This window comes from Mus musculus, chromosome 11 (assembly GCF_000001635.26).
Source record: "Mus musculus strain C57BL/6J chromosome 11, GRCm38.p6 C57BL/6J".
Lineage (NCBI taxonomy): Eukaryota > Metazoa > Chordata > Mammalia > Rodentia > Muridae > Mus > Mus musculus.
Genome location: NC_000077.6, coordinates 58,640,251 through 58,665,086, shown reverse-complemented (window position 1 = coordinate 58,665,086; position 24,836 = coordinate 58,640,251). Strand labels below are relative to the sequence as shown.

The 24,836-nt window shown below is 45.1% G+C and overlaps 1 protein-coding gene and 1 non-coding gene across 2 annotated transcripts; both read right to left on the bottom strand.

Annotated features, from left to right (window-relative positions):
- Positions 1–3,777: 3,777 nt before the first annotated feature.
- On the bottom strand, positions 3,778–3,909 carry Gm22599. Its single transcript, XR_003949941.1, has one exon. It is a non-coding gene; the product is annotated as a small nucleolar RNA SNORA17 (small nucleolar RNA).
- An 8,773-nt stretch (positions 3,910–12,682) lies between these two features.
- Positions 12,683–24,622, bottom strand: Trim58 (tripartite motif-containing 58). Its single transcript, NM_001039047.1, has 6 exons — positions 24,203–24,622; positions 21,953–22,048; positions 18,961–19,191; positions 18,132–18,154; positions 17,935–18,035; positions 12,683–14,003 (listed from the first exon to the last, which is right to left on the bottom strand). Exons 1-6 carry the CDS (start codon positions 24,617–24,619, stop codon positions 13,414–13,416), a joined length of 1,458 nt encoding a protein of 485 aa, NP_001034136.1. The 5' UTR covers positions 24,620–24,622; the 3' UTR covers positions 12,683–13,413.
- Positions 24,623–24,836: the final 214 nt, after the last annotated feature.

The window sequence follows — 24,836 nt, the reverse complement described above, 5'->3', positions numbered from 1 at the left end:
ACAGATGTATTTGAAAATAAATTTGCTGGGTTTTTCTTTAGAGACTTTTGAAAATTTGGTAATTCAAGGACAGACTGGTGTTACCTAGAAATATCTTTAATTTTTTTTTACAAATATATAGACTGTATATATACATTATGTATTTTATAATCTACTGCAAAATATAGAGAAATCTACTGTAAACCATTAAAGTTTATCTAGATTGACAAAACCCATCTAGAGCACCGTTCCTGCCAGAGGGAACTTCAGTGAGCAGCTGAAGCACTGCACCATATCTGGAGCAAACGAACCATGCTTTGCCTTGGACCCACGGGACACATTCTGTCCTTTTGTTATTTTTAGTGAGTTTTGGATCTCTGGATAGAGAATGGTGTAGGAGACAATAGGTTATCAGTGAAACCAGCGGCTCATAAGACCTCTCTCTGGGCCTGCTGCCTAGACAGCATGGTGCTTGTTTTTCTTCCAAAGTACATAGGAAATACTCCTTAAAGAAAAGTGGAATCCTAATTAAAGTTTTGTTTTATTTGTGTGTGTGTGTGTGTGTGTGTGTGTGTGTGTGTGTGTGTGTGTGTGTGTGTTAGCTCACCTTTGCAGGTACAAGGACAACTTTTAGGAGTCAGTTTTCTCCCTCCATCATGTGAGCGTGGGGGATCAGATGCAGGTCATCAGGCTTGGCAGCAAGTCCCTTTACCCACTGAGTCTTCTTGCCAGCTAGAACAAGAAATGGAGAAGGCCCAGGGTCCAGGTTCAAATCCTGCTCGGAGAAGATTGGTCGACCCACCTCACAGCTAAATAGCACATGCATATCCCTTGCCTCTGTAGCACGTTACAGGAAAGACAGAGAGAAAGGAGGGTTCTTTCTCTCTCAGGCTCCGTGTAAATAAACCCAACTTCTCTACCATTTTCCAACCCCTAAATCTTTGCATAAAGAAAAGCTGAGGTGGCCTGTGTGCCCTGCACCAGTGCTGCATGAATCATAGAAAGCCATAAGGCATTAACCCATTCTTGCATGCTTGTTGAGAGTTTAAGTTGACATCAGAGCTCTTAAGAGATGCCTACTTCTCTGCACACACACCCAAGGCTGTACATGTGATTTTAATAAAAGAAACCTGTTTCTCTTACAGAATTGAAAATTGAGTATTTTCTCTTTGCCCTCATTAATCTCATGTGAAGGGATCTGTCCTGCATTTTTGACCCCTGGTCAGAGGACACATACCCTCCAGAGCATCTTCACAGCATCAAAAGACAGATGGTCCGCAGAAAGAGTGTGTGTCTGTAGTTAATAACATTAGTTATTTAACAGACAATGGTATTATACAAGCAGTTGCTAAATTCAAATGAGTATAGACATGTGACATCACATGGAATTTTGTCCACCCAGATATTGTTAGTTCAAGTAGGTAAAAAACAAAATATGGTGCTGGGATTCATCTTTTACAGTGAAATATGCTTGTCTAGCATGCACAAAGTCCAAGTTTCATCCCCAGTTCCCAGTAAACAAGATGTGGTGGTGTACCACTGTAATCCCAGTAACAGAAAATCTCAGAAAACAGAGGCAGGAGGATTCGGAGATCAAGGCCTTCTCTGGCTACACATAAAGTTAAAGGCTATCCTGAGCTATACAATAAACACAATTGTATGGTGAGAACACACACATAACTAAAGAACATATTAAATAATAAATGATCTTTATCTATCTCTGTCTGTCTCTGCCCCCCCACCTGTGTGTGTGTGTGTGTGTGTGTGTGTGTGTGTATGTGTGTGTATGTGTGTGTGTGTGTGCAAGGCCAATGTGGATGAATGCTGTCCATTGGTATTTTCGAGCATGTTAACATTTCTCATGTTTAAAAGTCACTTGTTTGTAAACCTTGTTTTCCTACAATTCCTTTTGTTTTCATTTCTTGTTCTGTTGTAGGCTTTTTTAAAATGTGTGTTTCTTTTTGAAAGACGTAAAATGGATCTCTCTTACTTTATATTTCACTCTTAAGTGTGGTCTTCCATATATTTGTTCTAGTTTAAGGAAAGTACATATATAACCACCTGTCTGTGTGTCTGTCTATGTCTGTGTGTGTTTGTGTCTGTCTGTCTGTCTGCCTGACTGTCTCTGTCTTTCTCTGACTCTGTGCAGGTGCTTGCAGAGCCAGAAAGGGACATGGGAGCTGCTCAAGCTGGAGCTGGGGCTGGGGCTGGGGCTGGGGCTGGGGCTGGGGCTGGGGCTGGGGCTGGGGCTGGGGCTGGGGCTGGGGCTGGGGCTGGGGCTGGGCCTGGGGCTGGGGCTGGGGCTGGGGCTGGGCCTGGGGCTGGGGCTGGGCCTGGGCCTGGGGCTGGGGCTGGGGCTGGGGCTGGGGCTGGGGCTGGGGCTGGGGCTGGGGCTGGGGCTGGGGCCGGAGGTGGTTGAGAGCCTCCTGATGTGGGTGCTGGGAACTCAATACAGGTCCTTTGCAGGAACCAAAAGTGCTCTTAACTGCTGAGCTAGCCCTCTAGCTACAGGAGTGATCAAATGCTAGTCATCTTTTTATCTTTTTATCTTCTCAGAGATCAGGACCCCAACTCTCCTCTGCATTCTCCTTAACAACAGAATCAGAGTGAAGGCAAGGGAGGAAGATGAAAGAGGCTGCACACACTGCAGCTGATGCGGTTCTCCAAAAACACATCCTAGCACAACAAAGCGTTTGGGTCTGATTTTCAGGACACCCTGAGTTCAGATTTCCTTCCTAACATCAGTTGTTCTGACTGACACAGGCAAGAACGACCTTCCCCTGGGAAGATTTGGTGACTTTTTATGTACATGTTTAAGAGGAATGATTACACTGGTGGCCTCGGTGGCATCAGATCTTAAGAGGCTGCTTCACTGATGCTCTTTTTAAAAAAATCACCTGGCTCTCACATCCTCTCGGGGTTTGTGTCTCAGTGAGGCCTGAAGTCATTACTAGAGTGCCCGGATTTTGCATAACGCACTATTTCAAATTTGAATCTACTAGGCTGTTGATTTCTCTAATATGAGATTATCTCTCTCTCTCTCCCTAAAATAAAAACAATATTAAAGCACAAACATAAGACCTGAAATTGAGATGGAGCGCCTTCCCCACCAGCAACTCCACAGGGCTTTCCCACTAGCACTGGCCTTTCTGAGAAACTGGTGTTTAACAGGTATGGGACATCGTTGCCCTCAGAAAGGCTCCGGGAAGGGCACACCCCTTACTCTTTCTGAATCAGATTCTGGAGAGACATCCTTTCCATGGCTGTGCTTAGCCTTAGGTCCAGGATTTCAGCTCTCTGCGCAATTACTTCTTGTCCAGAGCAGCGTGACTGTTGCTGTATTGATAGAACTTGACAGAGAGAAAAAGAGAATTAAAAAAGCCATAATCTTTAACAATATGACAATTACTTAAGGTCTCACCATTCACAAGTTCTACTTGTACTATTGAGCTTTAAGTAATAAAAAACCCACAAGGCATCAGCATAAAAACAGACACACTGATCAATAAAATCGAATTGAACACCCAGATATAAATTCACATACCTCTAGACACCTATTTTCCCCTTCTTCATTTCTATCTATCTATTTATCTATCTATCTATCTATCTATCTATCTATCTATCTATCTATCTATCTATCTATCTATATATATATATATATCAGAAATACCACTGGGGTGTCCTGGGGGCACTTCTGCTTATGGCCTACCAACAGGATTCTTTTAGTGTCAGGCTAGCTCCCTGTCCAGACCCTCTGGCACCAGACTGGTGGTGGTCCTAGGGTCTCTTTTTTCAGGGAATCTTAACCCGGGAATCATTCAGATGTCTTCAGGTCAGAACGCTGAGCTGTGACATAGCCTCTTTCCACTCTGCTACCTACTGACACACATGTGTTACAGCAAACCAAACTGCAACAACTCTAGAGGCCGGACAATAAAATAATTATTAACTTAAATAACAATTGACAGTTTCCCAGAGATATTCTTTATGTTGAATCTATCATGTACTGTTAATAAACTCCTGTATTAACACACCAGATTACTTTGAATTTCTTGTAATCAAATCGGTATTTTGTACTTTTTATATTTAGGTAATATAAAGTATTTTACTTCATGTTTTCTCCCTCAAAATAAATATAAATTTTACCAATAAACACAAAAAAAGTTTAAACTTAAAAATAAAAAAAGCCACTCAGGGCCAGCTCTTCCCAGACCAATTGGAGGCATATGCCTGTCTGTGCCAGTGTCACAGTCAAACTGTTCTGAGGCATGGCTGACAGGATCCTTCTGACACAGACATGGGTGTCTTGGCCATCTGGACACCTCCCTGAGATGTATGAACACTAACCCAGTGACCTCCTCTGAGACAAACAGCATGCTTAGTCAGTAAGCCACTTTACAAATGCCTTAGTTAGTTGTTGATAACCTTTTGCTTAGACACCAGGGGCTTCGCTTGTCTGGACAAAGCTGAGACCTCCTAAGACAAGGAGAAAAATCTTATTTCACCCTCAGGGAGACAAGCCAGAAGTTGAAAGGAAACAACACTCCCCAGAGGACATGATAAGAGGATGCAGGCAGTTGTCCCCTCAGTGAGAAATGCCTTCCAGACCCTAGAGCCCTCTCCCAGGACAGCTGCTTACAGGCCCTCCCTGTAAGCCTGTCTACTCAGAAAGAGTAGATTTCTTTTCTTTTTCTCTACTTACTCTTTCCAGGTACTTGCCAAAATCCATTCTTGCTCTTTAACCACGCCCTCAACCCAACTTAAGCAGCTGCTGAGAATCACTGCTGAGCCTGCTGTTTTCATAACCTCTAATGCAAAAATCATGTCTGCCTTTCTCTCCCTCCCTCCCTCCCTCCATTCCTGTCTCTTCCGAGCACTTTCTGAGATCTCCAGCGTTCCTGCCCTTTGGTTCCTTAAACTCTACTAAAACAAAATTGTCCTTCAGTTTTCTTCTGGGTCCATTTTTAAATTCCTTTATCTATAAGGAATCTTAAATTTCTTGATCTACAAAAAGGGTCCTGTGTGTCTCAGTCACATTAAACTAAATTAGATACCTTTGCATGCACCAAGCAGAATTTCCTATGCTGGGGTAGCCTGAGCCAGGCACATCCTTGCATGGTTAGCACCTGGACACAGAGCAGGCAGGTACTCAATGGGTTAACTCAGCCTCACAGCAGGGTGGGTTTTCTTGTCTTGGAGAAATATTCCTCTTTCTCTTCCTTGCTGCAGAGGGAAACATGGCTAGGACCAGACACTAAATTGGAGCCGAGCTCTCCCTACATGGGTTGAGGTGACAGTTAGAAAGACCAAGAGGAGGTGAAGACAGTCATTCACAGACTGTGTTGCAAACAGCAAAGCAGTTCACCTGCACAGAGGGGTCCTTTCCCTGTGAAGCATCTCTACAGCTTGTGTGTTTGGAAGCATGAGCAGACAGTGTGTCACACTGATGTCACCTGTGGTGCTGATGGGTCAGATGGTGGGGATCTCCTGTCTTCATGGGTACTGCTTCATCTCAGAAATGACTGCACTGGATTGGGGTCAAAGCTGCGATATTCTGCCAGATCCTAGGGGGCTGGTAGTATTCAGAAGGAAATATTTCAGTTTACCTTAACATTAAAAAATTTTAATCAAAATTATTTTATCATTTAAAAGACTGAAGGTCTTACTCCCCTCCCCAAGTTTGACTCTAACAGTGCGCATGTACTGAATTACCCTTTCAGAGCAGGGGACCTGGGTCTTCCAACAAGGAGCCAATATACATTTTATTTCTGTTGTGGGGTTGGGACACCCAAATAAAACTCACTCCTCAGATCTCATTTTCTTTCTTTCTTTCTTTTTTTAATCTGACAAATATCAGTTTTTCTTTCCCTCCCAAACTCTAGTGTCAATATTAAGACACAGGAAAGTTGTGTTTTTTGTGCCCATTCAGCACCTTTATACCCAATCCTGTAAATATCGTGCAACACAATGTGTGTCCTGTGCTGCTGCTGTCCTGCCTCAGTATCCCCGAGTTACCTCCCCTCCCCACTCACCAGGCGCTGGGACAAGGTAGGTGAGCACTCTGCTGCTGAGCTAAGCCCACAGCTTGTCTTTATTGAGCAAACCAGCTGAGAAGTGCAGATCTCTGAGATCAGCTCCCATGTTCAGGACCTACGCGCCATGTACCTGTGTGTGTGGCTGTGTACTATACACCTCAGTGCAGAAGGTGTGTCCCTGCAGAAGTCAGGACATGCAGTGCCTTCCCCATTAGATGCACATAGGTGCTGCAGTTGGAGTCGCTGTGGAGAAAATCAAGATACCTCCTCCTGCCTTGGCATCACCCTCTGTCTGGAGGTCCCGATGCTTGCAGAGGAGAAAGTTGCAGCCACAAAGTTGGTGCTCTCCAGAGGAGCCTGGAGAGAGTCCCATGGGGGTCTGAGTTCATCAGCATTCCTAAGGGAGGCAAGGCCAGCATCCCCTTGGTATCCCCATGCTCTGGGCAATCTTCTGAACCCACCAGGGTCATTAGCACATTCATACTGTTGTTGTCCTGTGCCACCTCAGTGTTCCAGTCCCCATAGATCCCAGCAGGAAATGAGGGCCTTGAGAATTTGTCCCTTGATAGAAAAATAATTTAATATGGCATGCAAACAAAATGTGGGCACTAAATCTGTTCAAAAGACAGGACTACATAGGGATTATTTTGCTTTTTTCTCTTATTCTCAAGAATTACTATGTGGCTTTAAAAAAAATCATTTGAAGATCAACTAGACCAGTTCAACCCAGAACAGGGTCACACACCTTTTAAAACCCAAGATCCATTGAAAACCAGTTTGGTTTTTTTTTTTTTTTTAATCCCTAACTAAAAATTTTATGTCAAGAAAGAGCCTGGGTTTCTAGACATTAGAAGGATGTTATAAGTAAATGGCTTAACAGAAAGATTCAGTTAATGAGTTGGCAGGTGATCTTTTATTTTTCTATTTTTACTATTGAATTTGGAAAAATGTTGGCATATATGGATTTAGATTTTAGCTTCAGAAACTGAACATTATCTTGAGTTACACAATTTCTTGGTAAATACACATATACTTATTGTTTCTCTGTGTTATTGGGAATAGACTCTAGGACCTCATATAGCCAGGTATGTGTTGGCCACTGAATGATTCCATAGACCTGTGTCCTTGTTTTACTATTATTGTGAAGAGAAAAAAAAAATAGAAAAACGTACAGAAGCCAAGTCCTTCAAATCAGCAAGGCGATGCTGGAGACCAAAGATAGAATAAAGCCAATGGCTAAGGAAGGCATCAAAATGGCAGCATAGGCCCTTTAGACTAAACGTAGTTACAGCTACAGAGAATATCTGCTAGCAACTGTGTGCATTTGGTGAGTCCCCAGGTGAGTATTTGCACACTTTCAGGTTGTCTACATCCTTTCCTCCTTCGTATGCAGTAGAACAGAGTGACAGAGACCCAGTCACAAACCGAGGGCCTGATGTGCAATAGAGGGCAAGTTTATCAAATTCTACTGCCTCAAGTTTCTCTGCGGGATCCTATGAGTAGGAACTGTCACTCCAAGTGAGACTAGTGGGTAGGGCCAGTGTCACACACCTAGAGTTCTTGATTCTGGGCCTTTCCTGTGTGCTGAGAAAACTCGCCTATTTAGGTAATTTATGTATTAAACTTGTGAATTGATTCAGGAGAGGGGGGCTGGAGGAAAGGAAAATATTTATGAAATTAGTTCTGTAAAGAACTCAATCTAGTCTGCTGGAAATACAGACATTGATGTTTATAGATACAACTTGAGAGTTATAGCTTAGGACAAAGGAATCTAATAATGGGGGTGTAGTGAGAATTTTGTTTTCTCTGAAAAACACAGAAATATTATGAGGATATTGTTTTGTTTTAATCAGGTGTGGGGGTGTGGGGTTGTCTCACAGCAGGTGACTATGATTTGCCTCATGATCTAGCAGGGACGTGGTTTTGCCAGCTGCAGAGAGTTTCTACAACTGTGCAACATTTGGAATCCTGGGAAATTTTCAGAGGGTGTATAAATACTAGGGCCCCAATAGAAGGGGCTGGTTGGCCAGTTAGTGATTGGTTGTAGTCTGTTGCAGTTTGTCAAGTAGTAGTCATGTGCAAAGAGATGAAAAGAAGAAAGAGTAGTGGAAAAGGGTAAAAGAAAAAAAAAAGAACCCACAAAGTAGCCAAGGTCTGGCTACATAAGGGTTGACTTTAAAATTATTCTTTATAGAGAAGAGAGTGCAAGCAGTGTGAAGGAAGTGTTGTGCCAGGAAGCATTTGTGAACCCCACAAGACCACTAAGGAGCCAATTCTGACGCAATCAGATTAGGGTCTCTTTATTCAAGCTTGAGCTTGGGCTCCCCACCAGCCCCGGCACAGCAGTATAGGAAGGTGGAACCCTCAGCCCAGTTTCATGAAAGCATTTATAGATTCAAGAAGGGGGTACACATCTGATTGGGGGGGTCATTATGACCGTTAACATAATTGGCTGGTGCTGGGAGCCAACCCATAAACTTAACTTCTGTTTTCCTCCTGATTGGTGGTTGTTAGGAAGTGAAGTATCAGGGTCAGGCTTGTAACCTGGAGGTACAGTTTTGTTGAGGAATAACCTGGAAACTGGTGTTAGACACAGGTCTTGTTGGAGGGGGCTGGTAACCTGGAAACTGTTGCTAGGTGCCAGTTTATTAGTTAACTCAAGTTCAAGCTTAGGTCAGTTTCACTAAGGTGGAGTCTGAACCCAAAAGTCTCTCAGAAGTAAGAGAAACTTGAGAAAGTGGAAAATAATAATACTGCAGACTAGAAAATTTCCAGTCTATAGTAAGAGGAATGCACAGTAGGATAGAGATGATGGGAGAGGAGCAGATACCAGACGTCTCATGGGGGAGTGATCCTGCTGTGCGACTCAGAAGAGAGGCCCATACACCAGGATGGAGTCCATTTCTTCCATTTTCCTGTGTGTCTGTGTGAGGTTTGAGTTCACATGAGGGGGACCCAAATATGTGGAGCATGATGTAGGAAATCACGCTCAATTACTCTTCCACTTTACCGAGACAGGGTCTCTAAATCAAACCCAGCGCTAACTGATATGGACAGTCTTGCTAGCCAGCTTACTCTGAGGATCCTGTCAGGAGTTACAGGAGGGCTCCACACCCACTTAAAATTTGCATTAGTTCTAGGGACCCAAATTCTGGCCCTCACACTTTCAAGACAAGCAATTAAGCACAGAGACATCCCCCTGCTCCAGGTATCATTTATCTAAGTTCCTAGGTGGCTCCCCACATTCCAAGTCAGTAAAATATCCTACATGTGGCCTACATATTCCAAGGGAATGCACGAATTAATGATGTCCTTGTGATATTGCAAAGACTCCAAACTCCAGCATGCTTAGTAAAACTATGTCTGAGAATGCATTGAGATTCCATTGCTGGAATCCTGTATGCCTCCAAAGCTGACTTTTTAGTTAAAAATTTCCTGTGTCTAAAATAGACTGCACACATTTAGCACTTAGCATTAACCTTTATTGGGTGGTGGCTGAGTAGTTACAAATAGTATCTCTATATTTCATTTTGCATAACATTTCCAGTTACATAATTTAATTCTCTTTCCAGGTACTTAATCATTTTCTCATTCAACAAATAAGCACTCAGCCATAACCAAACCCAGCCAGTGTTTGAGATCCTGGAATGTTCTTAGGCATATCCTGTTCCTCTTCATGATGCTAACACCGCACCATGAACAGACAAATAAGTTAGTAATTAGGTAAGAGTTCAGTACGGTGTACTGGGAACTGGTACGTATTGATGTATACTATGTAGGTTAAGTAAGCCTCCATAAGCCTGGTGACAGAGACTGGGAAGATGTGCTCTGGGGTGTGGAGAGAAGGTGTGTCCAGTGAGAGCCTTTAGTGGGTTTATCAGAGAGAAGGAAACAGATGAAGAAGCACTGGGAAAAGAAATTGTAAGCAGAAAGCACAGCTGGGGGCAGCCCTGTGATGGAAAGAACTTGCTTTAATACATCTCTACCATGCAGGCAAGGTAGCTGGAGCAGAATGGAAATGGGGAGTGAGAGAGGAAGACAGGATTGGAGGAGGGATCAGACTCAGGTCTTTGAGGGCCCAGTGCTCAGCATGAAGGGTGAAGGTTACACTGGACTTAGCCTAGTGAGGGTCAGAAGAGCAGCTCCACTGTCTGACACCTGAATGGGTGTGTTGAAGATGAATGCGGGTGAAGCAGGGCCAGCTGGGATGCTGTAGAGAAATGAGTGTAATGATGCAGAAGAATTGGGAGCAGGGTGGGGAGGGTTGAAATTGCAGGCTGCTACTGCAGCAGCTAGTGGTCAAGATGGCTGGACTCTGTAGCCCTTTGAAAGCTGAGCCACGCTGTCACTGCTGAGGGACTAGAGGTGGACACGGAAATCAGGAGCACAGCAAAGGAGTTGCTTGGGCTGAGCATCAGAAGGGAAGACACTGGCATGCATTAGGTACGGAGATTCTTTTTCCCTGTTTTTAATTAGAGGGAGATTTTCTGAGGCAGGGTCTGGGGCTACATTTGAGCCTAGGTTTTAAATGCCTATGGAGTTCAAGTCAACAGTTATATATAAAAAGGTATTGTATGCGAGAAAGTGTAGGGAAGGTGGGGAAATAGGTACCTATTCAGAGGGCTTTGCAAGCAATAAGCTAGAATTACAGAGGAAGGGTGAGAACATATTGTGGATTGGAAAAGCAAGGAGAAGGATTTAAACAAGAGATGTGAGATTTGAATTCCTAGAATACAGAGAATGATGTCTTTAATAACTCATATTGGGTTGGTGACTGACATCTTGATAAGTGACATGGTAAGATGGCAAGACTCAGGGATGCCCTTGAGATGGGCATGATGGTCTCCATGACAGGAAGGGTAGTCGTGGGACTTGAGAGTTTCTGTGGTTTCCCTCCCAGAAAAATGCTTCCCTGTCCCTGTGAGTGGTTGGAGCTTCCATGAGAGATGTCACCTCAGGCCAGTCATTGGGCCACTGGGGAGGAAGCTCTAGGATGGATTCAAGATGTTTGCTCCACCAAGATCATGAACAAAGATGGCTTGTGTGGTCTGTGAACTACCCATGGAGTCATGTAAAGACCTGTCATTTCCTATATGTAAATTAGAGACAGAGCAGAGAAGTATCTTTGTATAACCAATTAAAAAGATCTAGAAAGAAAGCTATGCCAATATCATGTTAGAAGTCACAATGTCAGCCATAAAAAAATATCCATGCAAAAGAAAAAAAATCGTGAACTATAAGGCAGAGCTGGAGAAGAAGATGAAAATTTTGGTAAAATATCAAGATATAGATAACCAAAATTGCCAATAATTCCTATAGAGTTGGCATTTCAGAACTTTGTGTTTTAACGTTTGTGTAACACTTATTTAGCAGACACAGATACAGAGAGGTGACAGGAGGTGGCCTACAGTGACCTTTAAGAGTTTCATTAAAAAAAAAAAAACCCAACAACACAGAACACTTTGCTGTAAAAATAAATCAAATATCATTATCATTTCAACACCATCTTTACATAGTATTTAAGTAAGAGCTAATTCTGGCCACTCATCAGTAAGAACCTCAAATGTCTCCATTATACAAGGATTCCTGCATAGGATCCACATCCAGAAGCTGCGCCTGCGTGATTTGATTGAGGCCTTAACAGCCAGTATCCTGCGCAGAGGCAGCAAGCAAACGCGTGTTGTTCCCGTGCCCAGGAGATTCATCACTGTGTGTGCACAGAGTGTAAGTGGAAAGTCTGCTCTCAAGCCAGTTACTTAGCCACTAAATCCTGAAAAAAATGTTTAAAATAATACAAAATTTTAAGTGTTGAAGATTAAATTCAGGATATTGAATAAGATAACCAAATGCTTTTACAACTAAGCTACAGTTTCTGACTTCTTACATTGTTTCTTTCTTTGCTTGTTTGTTTTTGTCTTTTGTTTTTGTTTTATTTTGTTTTGTTTTTCTTTTTGAGGTAGGATTTTGCTATGGAGCCCACACCAGCCTCAAAGTCCTGCCTCTGTCTCCCTCATGCTAGGATGACTGGCATGCACCACCACTAATGTCAGAGGACAGGCTTCCTTTAAAAAATTAACCCAGGGCTGGAGAGATTGCTCAGTCGTGAGGAACACTAACTGCTCCTAAGAGGACCAGGGTGTGATTCCCAGCACCCACATGGTGGCTTGCCACTCACTGTTCATAACTCCAGTTCAAGGGGAGCTGATACCCTCATCTGACCTCCTCGGACACTGCACACACACATGGTGCACAAACATGCACCCTTATACACATAAATCTTGTTTAAAATAAGCAACGACTCCAAAGACAGAGGAGATCTAAGAACCAGTGATATTGGATTTAGAGTAACAGATTTCAAAAAATCATTGAGAACTGGTCCAGAATAAAGGGGATTGGGGCTGCAGAGATGGCTCAGTGATTAAAACTGCTTTCTATTTCGTTCCCAGCACTCATGTTGGGCAGTTCACAGACACCTGTAATTCCAGATCCAGGGGAGCTGATGCTCTCTTCTGGCCTCTGCTGGCACTTGCATTGACGTAGCATATACACACACGTGCGCACGTGCACACACACACACACACACATACACACACACATACACACACACAATTATACACATAAAAAGAATAAAATCTTTTAAAATGCAACAACAGAAAAGAGGATAGGATGTCACTGAACATAGTGCTAGGAAATGCAAATATACATTCAGAATGATTCTGGTTATATTAAACTAGAAGGACTATGAGACTAAGTAGGAAGAGACAACACAAAGCAATAAGGAGGGGGAAGGGAGAGGGAGGAAGGAAGAGAGAGAGGGGGGAGAGGGAGAGAGGGAGAGGGAGAGAGGGGGAAGGAGGGGAGAAGGAGAGGGAGGGAGAGGGAGGGAGAGAGAGGGAGAGGGAGGGAGAGAGAGGGAGAGGGAGGGAGAGAGAATGAAATGGAATTTACTAGAAAAAGGTTATTTTGAAGCATCCTTATTTCTAAGCTAAGCTTTGTGGCACACACCTGCACCCAGGAGACTGAGTTATTGGGGGTTATTGGGATAACCTTGGCTACTTGTCAGAAACAAGTAGAATTAATAATCCTAAATCTCTCTGTATGGAGGGTTGAGGGTGCAAGAATAACATTTAATTCTAGCTTTTCACTGTGAAGATGCACCAAGGAAAAAATGAAGCCTCGGGCAGTAGTGTTTGATGAGCCTGCTGCCTTTCCTGAGTCATCTACTCCACTGAGTTCCTCAGAATGTGAACCACCCGGGACCCACTCATCAGTCCCACTGGGAGAATCCCTCCTGTGCAGGCCTGCAGAATAGGCGTTGGTGTGGTTTAGGGAAGCAGGGCACAGCCACGCCTCCCGATCCATCCAGGACTTCCCTGAAGCACAGCACTTCTGGATGGGTTTAGTATTCCTCATTTCTGGCAGCAGCAGCAAGATCAAAGATACCCCTGGGCGTCCAGTTTCCAGGCGCTGCTTCTGTCATGGGAGGCAAGATAAGAGGAGTCGTGTCGCAGACGAAGAAGTAGGGCCTGAGAACGCCGGAGAAGAGATGGTTGAATGTGTAGATGTAAGACCCATTTGTGACATTGTAGAAGGAGATTTCACCAGCTTCGTAGTCCAAAAAGATCCCGATGCGGCGAGGTCGCTCATCTTGGAGCACAGGCACCGAGGGAGAGGACAGGACCATGTACTCGTTCCCCCTCAGCAGCCACATGGCCCAGACGCCGTTCTCTGGGGACGGTGTGGTCTCCCCTTTTCTCAGCACTGAGTCTCGGCAGACCCCTAGCCCCCACTCTGCTCTTTCCCCGACGATGACTTCCCAGTAATGCCTCCCAGAAGAGAAGCCCTGCAGGCCCAGGATGCAAGGCCAGGTGTCAAAGCGCTCAGGGTTGCTGGGAACATCCCTCCAGACCTCCGCATCCTGTACACTGCGCAGGTCCGCAGTTAAGAGCAAGCTTGGGTGAGCAGTGGCCGGATCCAGCTTCACGTCGACTGTGGAAAGAATTTTGCAGAGCACGATAATAACCAAAAATGCATAGTAAAGCCTTACCTCTCCTCCCTCCCTTCTTTCTTTCCTCCCTTCCTTCCTTCTACTGCTGTGCAGAGGGTGTGCCCTACGGTTTGTGGTGTATCCCTGAGCTTCTGTTCCAGCCTTTGAAAACTTTTTTTTTCTTTTTTGTTTTTTTTCTTTTTTGTTTTTGCTTTTGTTTTTTGAGACAGGGTTTCTCTGTGTAGCCCTGGCTGTCCTGGAACTCACTTTGTAGACCAGGCTGGCCTCGAACTCAGAAATCCGCCTGCCTCTGCCTCCCGGGTGCCGGGATTAAAGGCGTGTGCCACCACACCCGGCTAAATGTGTAGCCCAGGCTGGCCTCGAACTCATGATCCTCCTGCCTCTGCCTCCTTCAGCAAATCTTACCGGCGTGTGCCACCACTACAGCCTTTGAGATCTTAAGCACCACTAAGAACCCTCTTGGTTTCTCATTTCTCTCATCCACAAAAGCTGAGCCTGGCAAACGCCTTGATTTTGGGCTCTCAGAACTCTGCTGTACACAATGGGACTTCCATGGCCTCCAAATGCCACAGTTAAACCCGTTGCTTTGTGTGTGAACAAAAACTATAAATAAAAAGGAAAACATCAGAACGTGTGTGGCCTCCAGACAGTTAATCCCACAGAGGTTCTGGGCAGGAGTAGACAGGGTTGGGGGTGTATAGGAGTGGGGGTGGGGCAGAAGCTGAACCTCCTCTCTTTGCTTCCTACTCACCTCTTCTGTCTGCCTATCCCTCTGCATCCTCTGTCACACCGTCACAATAAATAGACAGATAGTGTTTTCCTGTGTCCTGTAAGCTGGCCTAGCAAATTAATTGTATTAATTGACCCTGAGGAGAGGGGTCCTAAGAAACTCTATTGACAGCTGGTCAATCAGAAGTAGAGGCCAGGGCCAGTCAACTGTGCTGTTTCTTACCAGCTACTTAAAGATGAGTTAACACCAATACTCCTCAAACAGTTCTATAAAACCAAAGGGACAGGATGCTACCAAACTCATTCTGTGGAGCCAAGATCACCCTGATGCCAAACTGAGAGCAAGGCGCAACAGAAAAATACAAACTTCCATGATGAAAACGAATGCAGAAGATTTTAGTAAAACACTTCCAAACCAAATTCAAGAACACATTAAGAATATTCCATCATTAATTTGGTTTCATTCTAGCTATGAAAAGGTGGTTCAATCAACACAAATCAACATATGCAACCCAGCTGTGCTGGCTAGTCTTAGGTCAACTGGACCCAACTGGAATTGTCTGGGAAGAGTGAATTTCAATTAAGAAATGCCTCCATAAGATCTGGCTGTAAGGCATTTTCTTATATTTCTGGCTGTGAGCCTAGTCTTTAGTGATGGAGCCATCTTTCCAGCCCAGGCATTTTCTTAATTAGTGATTGATGGGGGAGAGCCCAGTCCACTGTGGATGGGGTCCTCTACCCCTGGGCTGGTGGTCCTGGGTTCTATAAGAAAGCAGGCTGAGCAAGTCATGAAGAGCAAGCCAGCAAGCAGCATTCCTCCACGGTCTCTGCATCAGCTCCTGCCTCCAGGATCAGCTCCTGCCTCCACGTTCCTGCCCTGCTCCAGTTCCTGTCCTGATGTCCTTGTTTGGTGACTGTGATATAGAAGCACAAGCTGAATAACTGCCCCACCCCCCGCTTACTTTTGGTCATGATGCTTCATCACAGCAACAGTGACCCTAATCAAGACACCAGCACATAAACAAACCTAAGGACAGAAACCACATGACCATCTCAATGGATACAGGAAAGACCTTTAGGGATGCTAAAAATTACCTTCTTTTTTAAAAAGGCCATGAAGGAACTAGGAACAGAAGAGATATACCTCAATATAATAAAGGTTATAAGATAAGCATAGCATTTTTTTTAAGTTAAGGATGAGACAAGATTATATACAGTGTATATTCATTGTGTTGTACTTAAAGTCTTAGCCAGAGCAAGTTAAAAAAGCTAGAAAACAAATTTGAGGGAAAAAAATTATTCCTACTTACATATGGTATAATCATATATTTTAAACGAGTTCACTGGGAAACTTTAGATCTTATCAATGCTTTCAGCAAAGCAGTGAGATACACAACTCACATATAAACACCAGTATCTTTGCTGTCTACAAATTGGTCTGGATGAGGAAGAAAAATGCTATTTATGATAGCTCCTAAAAAGTCAAAATAAGTAAAAAAATAACAGTAAAAGTCCTCCCTAAAATTCTGGAAATGAACCTATCCAAGGAATGGGCTTCTACAAAGAAAACTTTGAAGCACAGAGGGAAAAACTGAAGTTGCCCTCCATGGCCACAGACTGGCAGAATCATTATGAAAATGATAAGGTTACTTAAAACAGCCTACAGATTAAAGTGATCCCAATCAAAATTGCAGTGGAAACCTTAGAAATAGGAAAAACAACCCTAAAATTCACATGAAAGCATACAGGACAGAGAACTTAAAGCAATCCTGAAGAGAAAGAGCAAGGCTGAAGGCATCTCTAATTATACCACAGAGCCATAGTGACACAGTTGGTGTGGTGTTAATACAAAATCAGACACGTGGAACAGTGGAATACAAGAGAGGGCCCAGCCGTAAACTCACACAGCTACATCCAAACGAGTCTCAGCAAAAAGACCAGAGTGTTGCACTGGGGAACATAGTGCAAGTGGTGCTGGGGAAACTGGATATCCACTTGCAGGAGAATGCAGCTACATCTTTACCTTTCACCTGACACACAAATCAACTCAATATCAATAAGACTATGAGCTGAAGACCTGGAGCTCTGAGGCTGGTGGTGGGAAATATCTATCCTTCATGTATATAAAGGTATGAAAGCAAAAGGGGGTATTTGAGTGAGGGACAAAGACCAACAGGAGGTAAGGGGGCCACAGCAAGTGATGGGGCTAAGGATGAGCAAAGTACGATGTCACATGTTCATAAAAATGTCATAAAGAACCCATTTCTGGCCATGGGAACGTGGGTTTGGCTCCCAACACCCACATAGAGGCTAATAACCATCTGTAACTCCAGTTTCAGAAGAGTCGATGCCCTCTTCTGACCCTAGAAGGCAAACACACTCATGCATAAAATAAAAATAAAGAAAAAAATTTAAAGAAATTCATTATTTTGCATGCTTACCAAAAATTTTTTTTAATTTTAATTTTTTAAAATAATGTGTTGCTTGCCCGCTGCAGCAACACAACCCACAGCCTGCTTGTTCCTGGTATGGGTAAGAGTGTCAGTCCTGTAGGGTGGTCTGTCAGCCTGATTCCATCTCTGGGCTGATCTTGTTAGAAAGTGAGCTGAGTTAGATTCCCAGCTGGAGAACCCACTGGGGCATCGCTCAGCTGTTGTGGGAAAGACTTTAACACATTTTGGTTACCAAAGGCACCGGAGTCATTGAGAGAACAGAGGAAGAGGAAAAGATAGGATTTTGTTCTATTTGCCCTTTTCCTGGATGATACACCAAGGCAGAGGTCAAGCTCTGGGTCCCACAGTCTACTGTGACAGCATGCTCTCAGGTAAGCCTCTGCTGACTTCTGCCTCTAGGATCTGGGGCTCTGTCTGTAACCACTGCCTGACAGTCAGCTGCACTCAAAGCCTGGTCCAGGCATCCAGGCTCTGTCTACAAAGGCAGCCCTGCTGCGGGTAGGAATAGGACCGAAGCCGCCAAGCCAGAAAAGAAGAGTCTAATCTTACGGCTGAGTCTGCGCATGTGCACACCCTGGTCTTAGTTTATCTTTTAAACACATTGTGAGACTTATGGGCAACATGGAGAGGAATTGAGAGTTTTTCTTTCTCCAGTTCTAATTTCCTATGACCTATTCTTGACTCCCATTCTTTTTGTAAAGTGGACCCCACAATGTGCCTGGCTGCCTACCTTGGAACTTCCTCAGCATCTCCCTCATCCCAGGGATGCGGCACACAGTCTTCAGGTCCATAGGGACAGCCTCTGGTTCCAGCCTTGTGATAGCCTCACATCTGGAAATAGGTAGAGCCCACAGGTTTTAGTACGGTCTCCAGGGACCTCCCTCCCCTGTAGCAGCCACTCCACACTGATTTAGAAATGAAACTTACCGTGTCAAGACTCCTCTCGCTCCCTAGAAAGGAAAGACATGCCGGGATGAGTCTGATCTCAAGCCGGACACACAGTTATGACGTCATTAGAAATATCTGAAAGTTGCTAACATCTAAGATTAAACTTCAGGGGACAATGAACTTTAGTGTAAATGCTATTTACAGTAAATAAATAAGACTTTACACAATCAATCAGTCACAGTCAAAACAGAATCAAACTGCAAGGAGTTTTTGTCCATTCCCCCTAAATCCATCACTGCATCCACTTCCTGAATTGATAATTCTGCCAATTGGCTGTTTTGATAGAGTTAAAGTTTCTGCCTATGAGGATAGATCTGGAAAGGGACATCGGATATTTGAAGGATTTGAGGTAAATACACACACACACACACACACACACACACACACACACACACACACACACACATGTTACCCTTAATGCCTTTGTAAGAGAACACTAAGTGTCTTTGAACCATCACACCAAAGCTGATCATTCGGTCTACACCAATAAAAGAAGCCAGCATTAATATCAGGCAGCGTTTTCTCTTTTAAAAGATATGCATATGTGTACGGTTCACCTGTAATCTAAAGATAGTCAACAGAAAATGTCTTGTAAACATTCATTTGTTTAATCTGTGTCATTTAAGTTTTTGTGTTAGTGTGAGCTATGTGGCTCTCTAGGGTCCCCTCTGATTGCATGCCTTCTGCACCTGTTTCTACACTCTTACTAAGAGTGGATGTGCCTAGGTGTTGGCATCTGAGTGACAAGATCCTTCCCTTGTCCCTTAGCTTCACATCTCCCTCCCCCTTACCCGCCAGCTTGCCTCACCTCCAGCAGCCCTGGGGCTGGCCGCTGGCTCCTCTCCTCCAGCTCCTCAGCCAGTTCCTTCAGGGCCTTGTTCTGTTGGGCCAGCCTGTTCCTACTGTCACGCAGTCTCTGCAGGGTTGCTCTCTCCTCCTCTTCCAGCCGCCTCAGCTGCAGCTGCTCCTCCTGGGCCAGAAACCCTCTGTGTTTCTCAAACTCCAGCCTGAAACGTTGTCTCTGCATCTCCACTTTCTCCTGTGGGGACACAGCGGGCAGGGTCTTGGAGATGGTGTGAGGTGCAGCTGTGGCCTCCTGCTCACATGTGTGGAGCAGTGGAGCTGGGTAGACATGCCCAGAGTCCTCTCTGCTATTCCACCCATGAACTAACTGGTGGCTGTATTCTAACAGCACGCAGAAGCAAGAGACCATTTGTATGAAGGGAGTCAGTAGTTTGAAATAGGATGCTGGACCCAATTTGACATAGATTTGAAGCACTTCTAGATACAAGAGCTAGTCTCAAAATCAAAATAGGAGAGAAGTGTAGCAAGGGGAGGTCAGTGACCATCTGTCTGTCTGTGGACAGTGTCCGGCATAAGGTCACTGCACAATTCTAGTTACTATTTATTCTACGAGGACTAGTGACTGTCTATTAGAAACAACCACAGAGAGATTAAAGAAACCAGGATTTGTAATGGGAAAGCTTGAAATTGAGAACAGATTTTTTTTTTAATGTTCCTGTGTAGTGTAGTGTAGTGTAGTGTAGTGTAGTGTAGTGTAGTGTAGTGTAGTGTGTGTGTGTATGTGTGTGTGTGTGTGTGTGTGTGTGTGTGTGTGTGTGTGTGTTCACCTGTGAGTGCATATGTAGAAGACAGCCAGAGATTTACTTTAGGTGTCTTCATCTATTACTCTTTACCTAATGACAGGGTTTCTCCTCAAACCTGGTACTCACTGTTTAAGCTAGCCAGCAAGCCCCAGGAATCTGCCTGTCTTTGCACCTCCAACCCCAGCACTGAGGTTTCAGACATGCACTGCCACACCAAGCTTCTGATGTGAACGCTGGAGATCTGAATTCAAGTCCTCATGGTTGCAGGATGAGCACAGTGGGTAACACTGAGCTGCCTTCCCAGCCCTGACCGTTCTTTACCGCATGGTAATGATACTTAGTGTTTTCCGCAGGAAGAGCTAAGTGTCTCCCGGGCACTGGCTTGCCCTTAGCTTCACATTGTTGTCCTGGTCTTCACCTAAAGATCTCACATCTACAACTCCTGAAGTGATCCAAGGAATAGATTTTGCTACGGGCTTGAGTAATTAGAAAACCAGTTGTAAACTGAGTGTAAGAGGCAAATTGTCCCCAGAGCATCTACGCCCTTGTTCTAATGTTTATAATTTCTTGGTTTCACTGAAGGACAGGATACCATTTTCCCCTTAGAACCAGCTGTAGTTACGGTCCTTTAAGACAACACCTTCCTCTGATTTTCCATCCCTCCTCCTGTCACCATCTTTTAAATCACTCCATTCATACGGCCATGGCCACCTTCTAGAATTTCATGTTCTTATTTCCAAAAGGTGAGGCTCCTTTTACATATATGTAACAGTCAGTCCACTCTGTGGGAGGCTACATGAATATGTTGAGCAGCCAGACTAGGGGTGTAGTTGTAGGGTTACAGTGGGTCCAGGGCCTGAGGGCTGATGGTGAGGAAGAGTCCGTCTTCAATTCTTCCTTCTGCTTGTGAAAGTTACAAGTGCTGAGACAGGAAGATAACAATGGTATTTGTCAAACCTCTGTTGTTGCCTGTGTTTCCTGTGGTCATGCTACTGACTGTAAACTGTGTAGGAGCACTTGTCTTCAAACATGAATCTTGGTGTCACATTGATGCTAGCTAGCCATTAGAGGATCGAGATGTGAGGACCCAGGTCTTGCTCCCGATCTTTGCCTGATTGCCTGGGTCCATGGGTAGGCCAAGACCGGGAGCACATGACTTGGAGTATAAGCCTGGAGATCACTAATTTGAGAACCAATGTTTAACTTCACTCATATTGAACACTGAGGTTGGAATGGAGTAAGACTTATCCTAGAAGAAAAATGTAGAGGAAAAAAAAAAAAACAAAAACAAAGAACAAACCCAGTTCCTATGGGGTGGGGGAACGATCAGTATATAAAGGACTTTCAACAAAACAAGAAGGGAAGAGTCAGAGAAATATAGAAAAGGTTATTTGTAGAAGGAGGAAAATAAGAATATATCTTGGAATATATCTTGGATATCATACACCACGTTGCATCTATAATATACCCATGGTTTCTAAGTTGCACCGTCTGACACCACTGAGAGTCTGATCAGGTGGTTCTCTGTCTCAGGGGTGGGTAGAATCTTGAACACTGTCTTGGGTGTGTCCAGCCCACAGCCCATGGGCCAGCTGCTAGTGTGCTAGGGCAGCTGTGAGTGCCACCCAACACATTTGTAGATGACAGTGTTATGTCTCAAGGTCAAAGGGTGGGACACCCTCCTGCCACAGTGTTCGGTACCATTCCTGGCTCTGTCCAGTAGGTGGCGGCAGCGTGCTCCAAGTTAAGACTCATCTTGAGATAAGTCAGGTTTAGAAGCATCGCGGTTGCCGATATGCAAATGAGATGCAGAAGAAATAAACTGGGCTCAAGAGGAATGTGTGGGTGGATGACTGCAGACAGCTGGTTGTCCTTCTGTGGACAGGATGGTTGCTGCTCTCTGCATTGTTATACATGCTATGTAGCACTGAGTCTTCATTCATCTTACAGCCCTGCTTGTGAATTGTGGGCTGAGGTGATGGGGTTCCACCAGTGAGTCTGACCGTAAGATTCGGATAGCAAGACTACTTACTTAAGTCAGGTCATATGGAGAGGATTTTAAAAGGGGTGGGTTGGCCCAGGAAGGCACTATGATGCGTTTCTGGAGAAAATAATGAGTTGGAACACAAGTGGGAGAGAGTTGACCTCACATCACTGGCCTGCAAGCTCCCTGAAGCCACAGTTCTGTCTCACCTTCCAGATGATGGTCTTTTTTCCCACGTTGGCCTCCTGGGTCAGAGCCTCCTCCATTTCCTTCTTCACAAGTTCCAAAGACGCTCGGAGCATCCTCTGTTTGGGAAGACAAGACCATTGTGTTCTCTCAGGCCTTAGAGTTTGCTTAGATGTACAAAGATCAGCCAGGAACCAACTGACTGTTGGACTCACGAAAGTCAGCAGACGCCTTCCTCATCTGGTGCCTGACACCAAGATGTGCCTAAAGATTTGTCATTAGGTCACTCTTTCCAATAATTAATCAAAAGGACAAAGTATGAGCTGGTGAGATGGCTCAGTGGTTAAGAGCACTGACTGCTCTTCCAGAGGTCATGAGTTCAATTCCCAGCAACCACATGATGACTCACAACCATCTGGAATGAGAAACAAATAAAATACCTATGGGCCAGGGTGAGCAGGAACCCGAGCGATGGGGGGGGGGGGGAGGGCTGTGGGGAGGGGCAAGTGGTGGCTGGAGTGAAACTGGCTGGAGCAAGAGGGAGAAGGGAAGGGGGAAAAAGAGAAAGTAACAATAGAGTATAAATAAGGGGTTGTAGTATATTTAGTAGTCAGAAATACAATTATAATGACAAATAGTTGTATTTTATAAAATATAATGCCAATTTTGAAAAAAATGTTTAGAGTGAATATATAAAAACTATGTTGCAGCAGAGGAAATGCTGTCTGCTATTGATAGACTGAAGGGTGATGAAATTTCTTATTTACCACTTAGTATAAGGGCTTTAAAACATTTATTGTGTATGTGTGTGTGTACGTGTGTGTACCTACAAGAGTGCGAGAGACAAATATGGAGGATAGATACGATTTGCAGGAGCCAGTTGTCCTTCCGTCATGTGGGTTTGGGGATCAGTCTCACAGATTGTCAGGCTGGCAGCCAGTGCCCTACCCAGGGAGTGGAGAGGATGCAGCAGGAGCTGTCTCCTTTCAGCACCAGGACCCTGCAGGAGGCACGTGTGAACACTTGATGGCAGAGAACACATGCACAAATATGCTTTGGAAAGAAAAATGTATGAACCCTGCCATAAAAGCTACTCCATAAACCCTGCACACGCACGGTTCATACTTGAAAGGCGGGCACTATAGGGCTGTGTAGCGCGTGCACATAAAATAGCCTTGGAACTCAGGGTAGTGCTTGACCAGACTGGCTGGGATTTGCTTTGCTGTTGAAAAATTTGGCTCAGCAGATGGAGTAAAGCCCCACCAGCCCAAAGAAACCAGGGGCCACACCAAAGAGGTGACAAACAGCACAGCAGGGCTAGGTACAACAGTGACAGGGCAGATTCCACTGGGTCTGTGTGGTTAGGATAAGAGCTGAGCACAGTTTGCACAGGGCCCTAGGCAGCTGCAGCTGATTGGCCCAGAGGTCTAGACGATGTTTATTTGGCATTTAATCGAGGAAAACAAAAGCCCTACAGAATATTTGTAGAAAACAGTATCAGAAATGTATCGCTAGCCAAGGTCTGTGTGACATTTTCAGGACTTAAGCAGGTGGGATCATAATTTTTAAATCTGATTAGGAAATAACTGGTGCCCAAATTTTTACCAAGTTGAGGAAAGCAAGTGGTAAAATCAAGAGAGATTTTTCAACGAGTTGAGGAAAACACCTAATTTATAATTTTAGAGAAAATCAACCCAGCAAACATCTTAAGAAAGTTAGTGCTCTGTGCAACTCCGTGGTCAAGCTTGTCAAGGAAGGAAAACCACGCTGGTGTCCCTTGTGCTGGTTGTTCCGGAAGATGGAAACGTAAATGTTCTTAAAATGTGTCCAGCAACTTCAGAGGAAGATGAGTGAGCAAAGCAGCCTTCTGCCAATGCCCAGATAACACACACAGAGGCAAGAAGCAGTAGGAAACCCCTCCGAGTCTGTGCTCAGCAAAGGGAGTTTCCCACGTGCTACACCAGAGGCCCATTATAGTAGGAGGCAGGATTTAGCCTATGCCCAACCCCGGGGTTCCCAGGGGCGAAAGCCACCCCAGCTTCGGGGAATGTGAGCCAGTAAGAACGGGGAACGGGGAACGGGAACGGGGAACGGGGGCAGGGGGTGGGGGTTGGAGAGGGGAAGACCAGAGAAGGAAAGAGCTTGGGAGTTAATAGTTACTACTTATACAATAGCACCATTTGGCTCTGTATGGTACATGTCCCTTCACATTCCAAGGTCATCAGCCTCAGTGTTTTCCCTATTTCCACACGGGAACCTGAGCTGAGGCTCACCTGGTAGCGGCTGGCAGCCTCCTGCAGCGTCTCTGTGCGGTGGCTCCGGTGCTCAGGGCTGGTATCGCAGACCCAGCACAGCATCGTCTGGTCCTCTTCACAGAAGTGGCTCAGGTCCTCACCGTGCCTCGCACACTGACGCGACCCCGCGTGTCCCGTGCCCAGCCCCAGCTGCCGCACGCTGTCCACCAGGCTGGCCAGCTGCCGGTTGGGTCTGAAGCTGGCGGGCCTGAAGGGACCCCTGCACTGGGGACAGGCGTAGACGCCCTGAGCGCTGTCCGACTTCTCGCAGAACTCCGAGATGCACCGCAGACAGAAACTGTGGCCGCAGTCCACGCTGATGGGCTCCTGCAGGAAGTCCAGGCACACGGAGCACCGCGCCTCCTCCTGCAGTCGCTCCCCGGGTGCCGTGGCCATGGCCTTAGCTTGTGGCAGCAGCTCCTATTACCCTAGCGGTCTGCATAGAAGGAAGGAAACCCAAAAGCAGGGGAACAGGCCCTGAGGGTTTTATCGCCTGGGCTGGCCCGGATCCAGCAGCCAAAAAGAGCCACTCCTGGTGACAGCAACAAGTCCAATGACTGTCACCTCTTCAGAAACCCAGCAGCTCCTCTTCTGGTTTTTTGTTTTTTGTTTT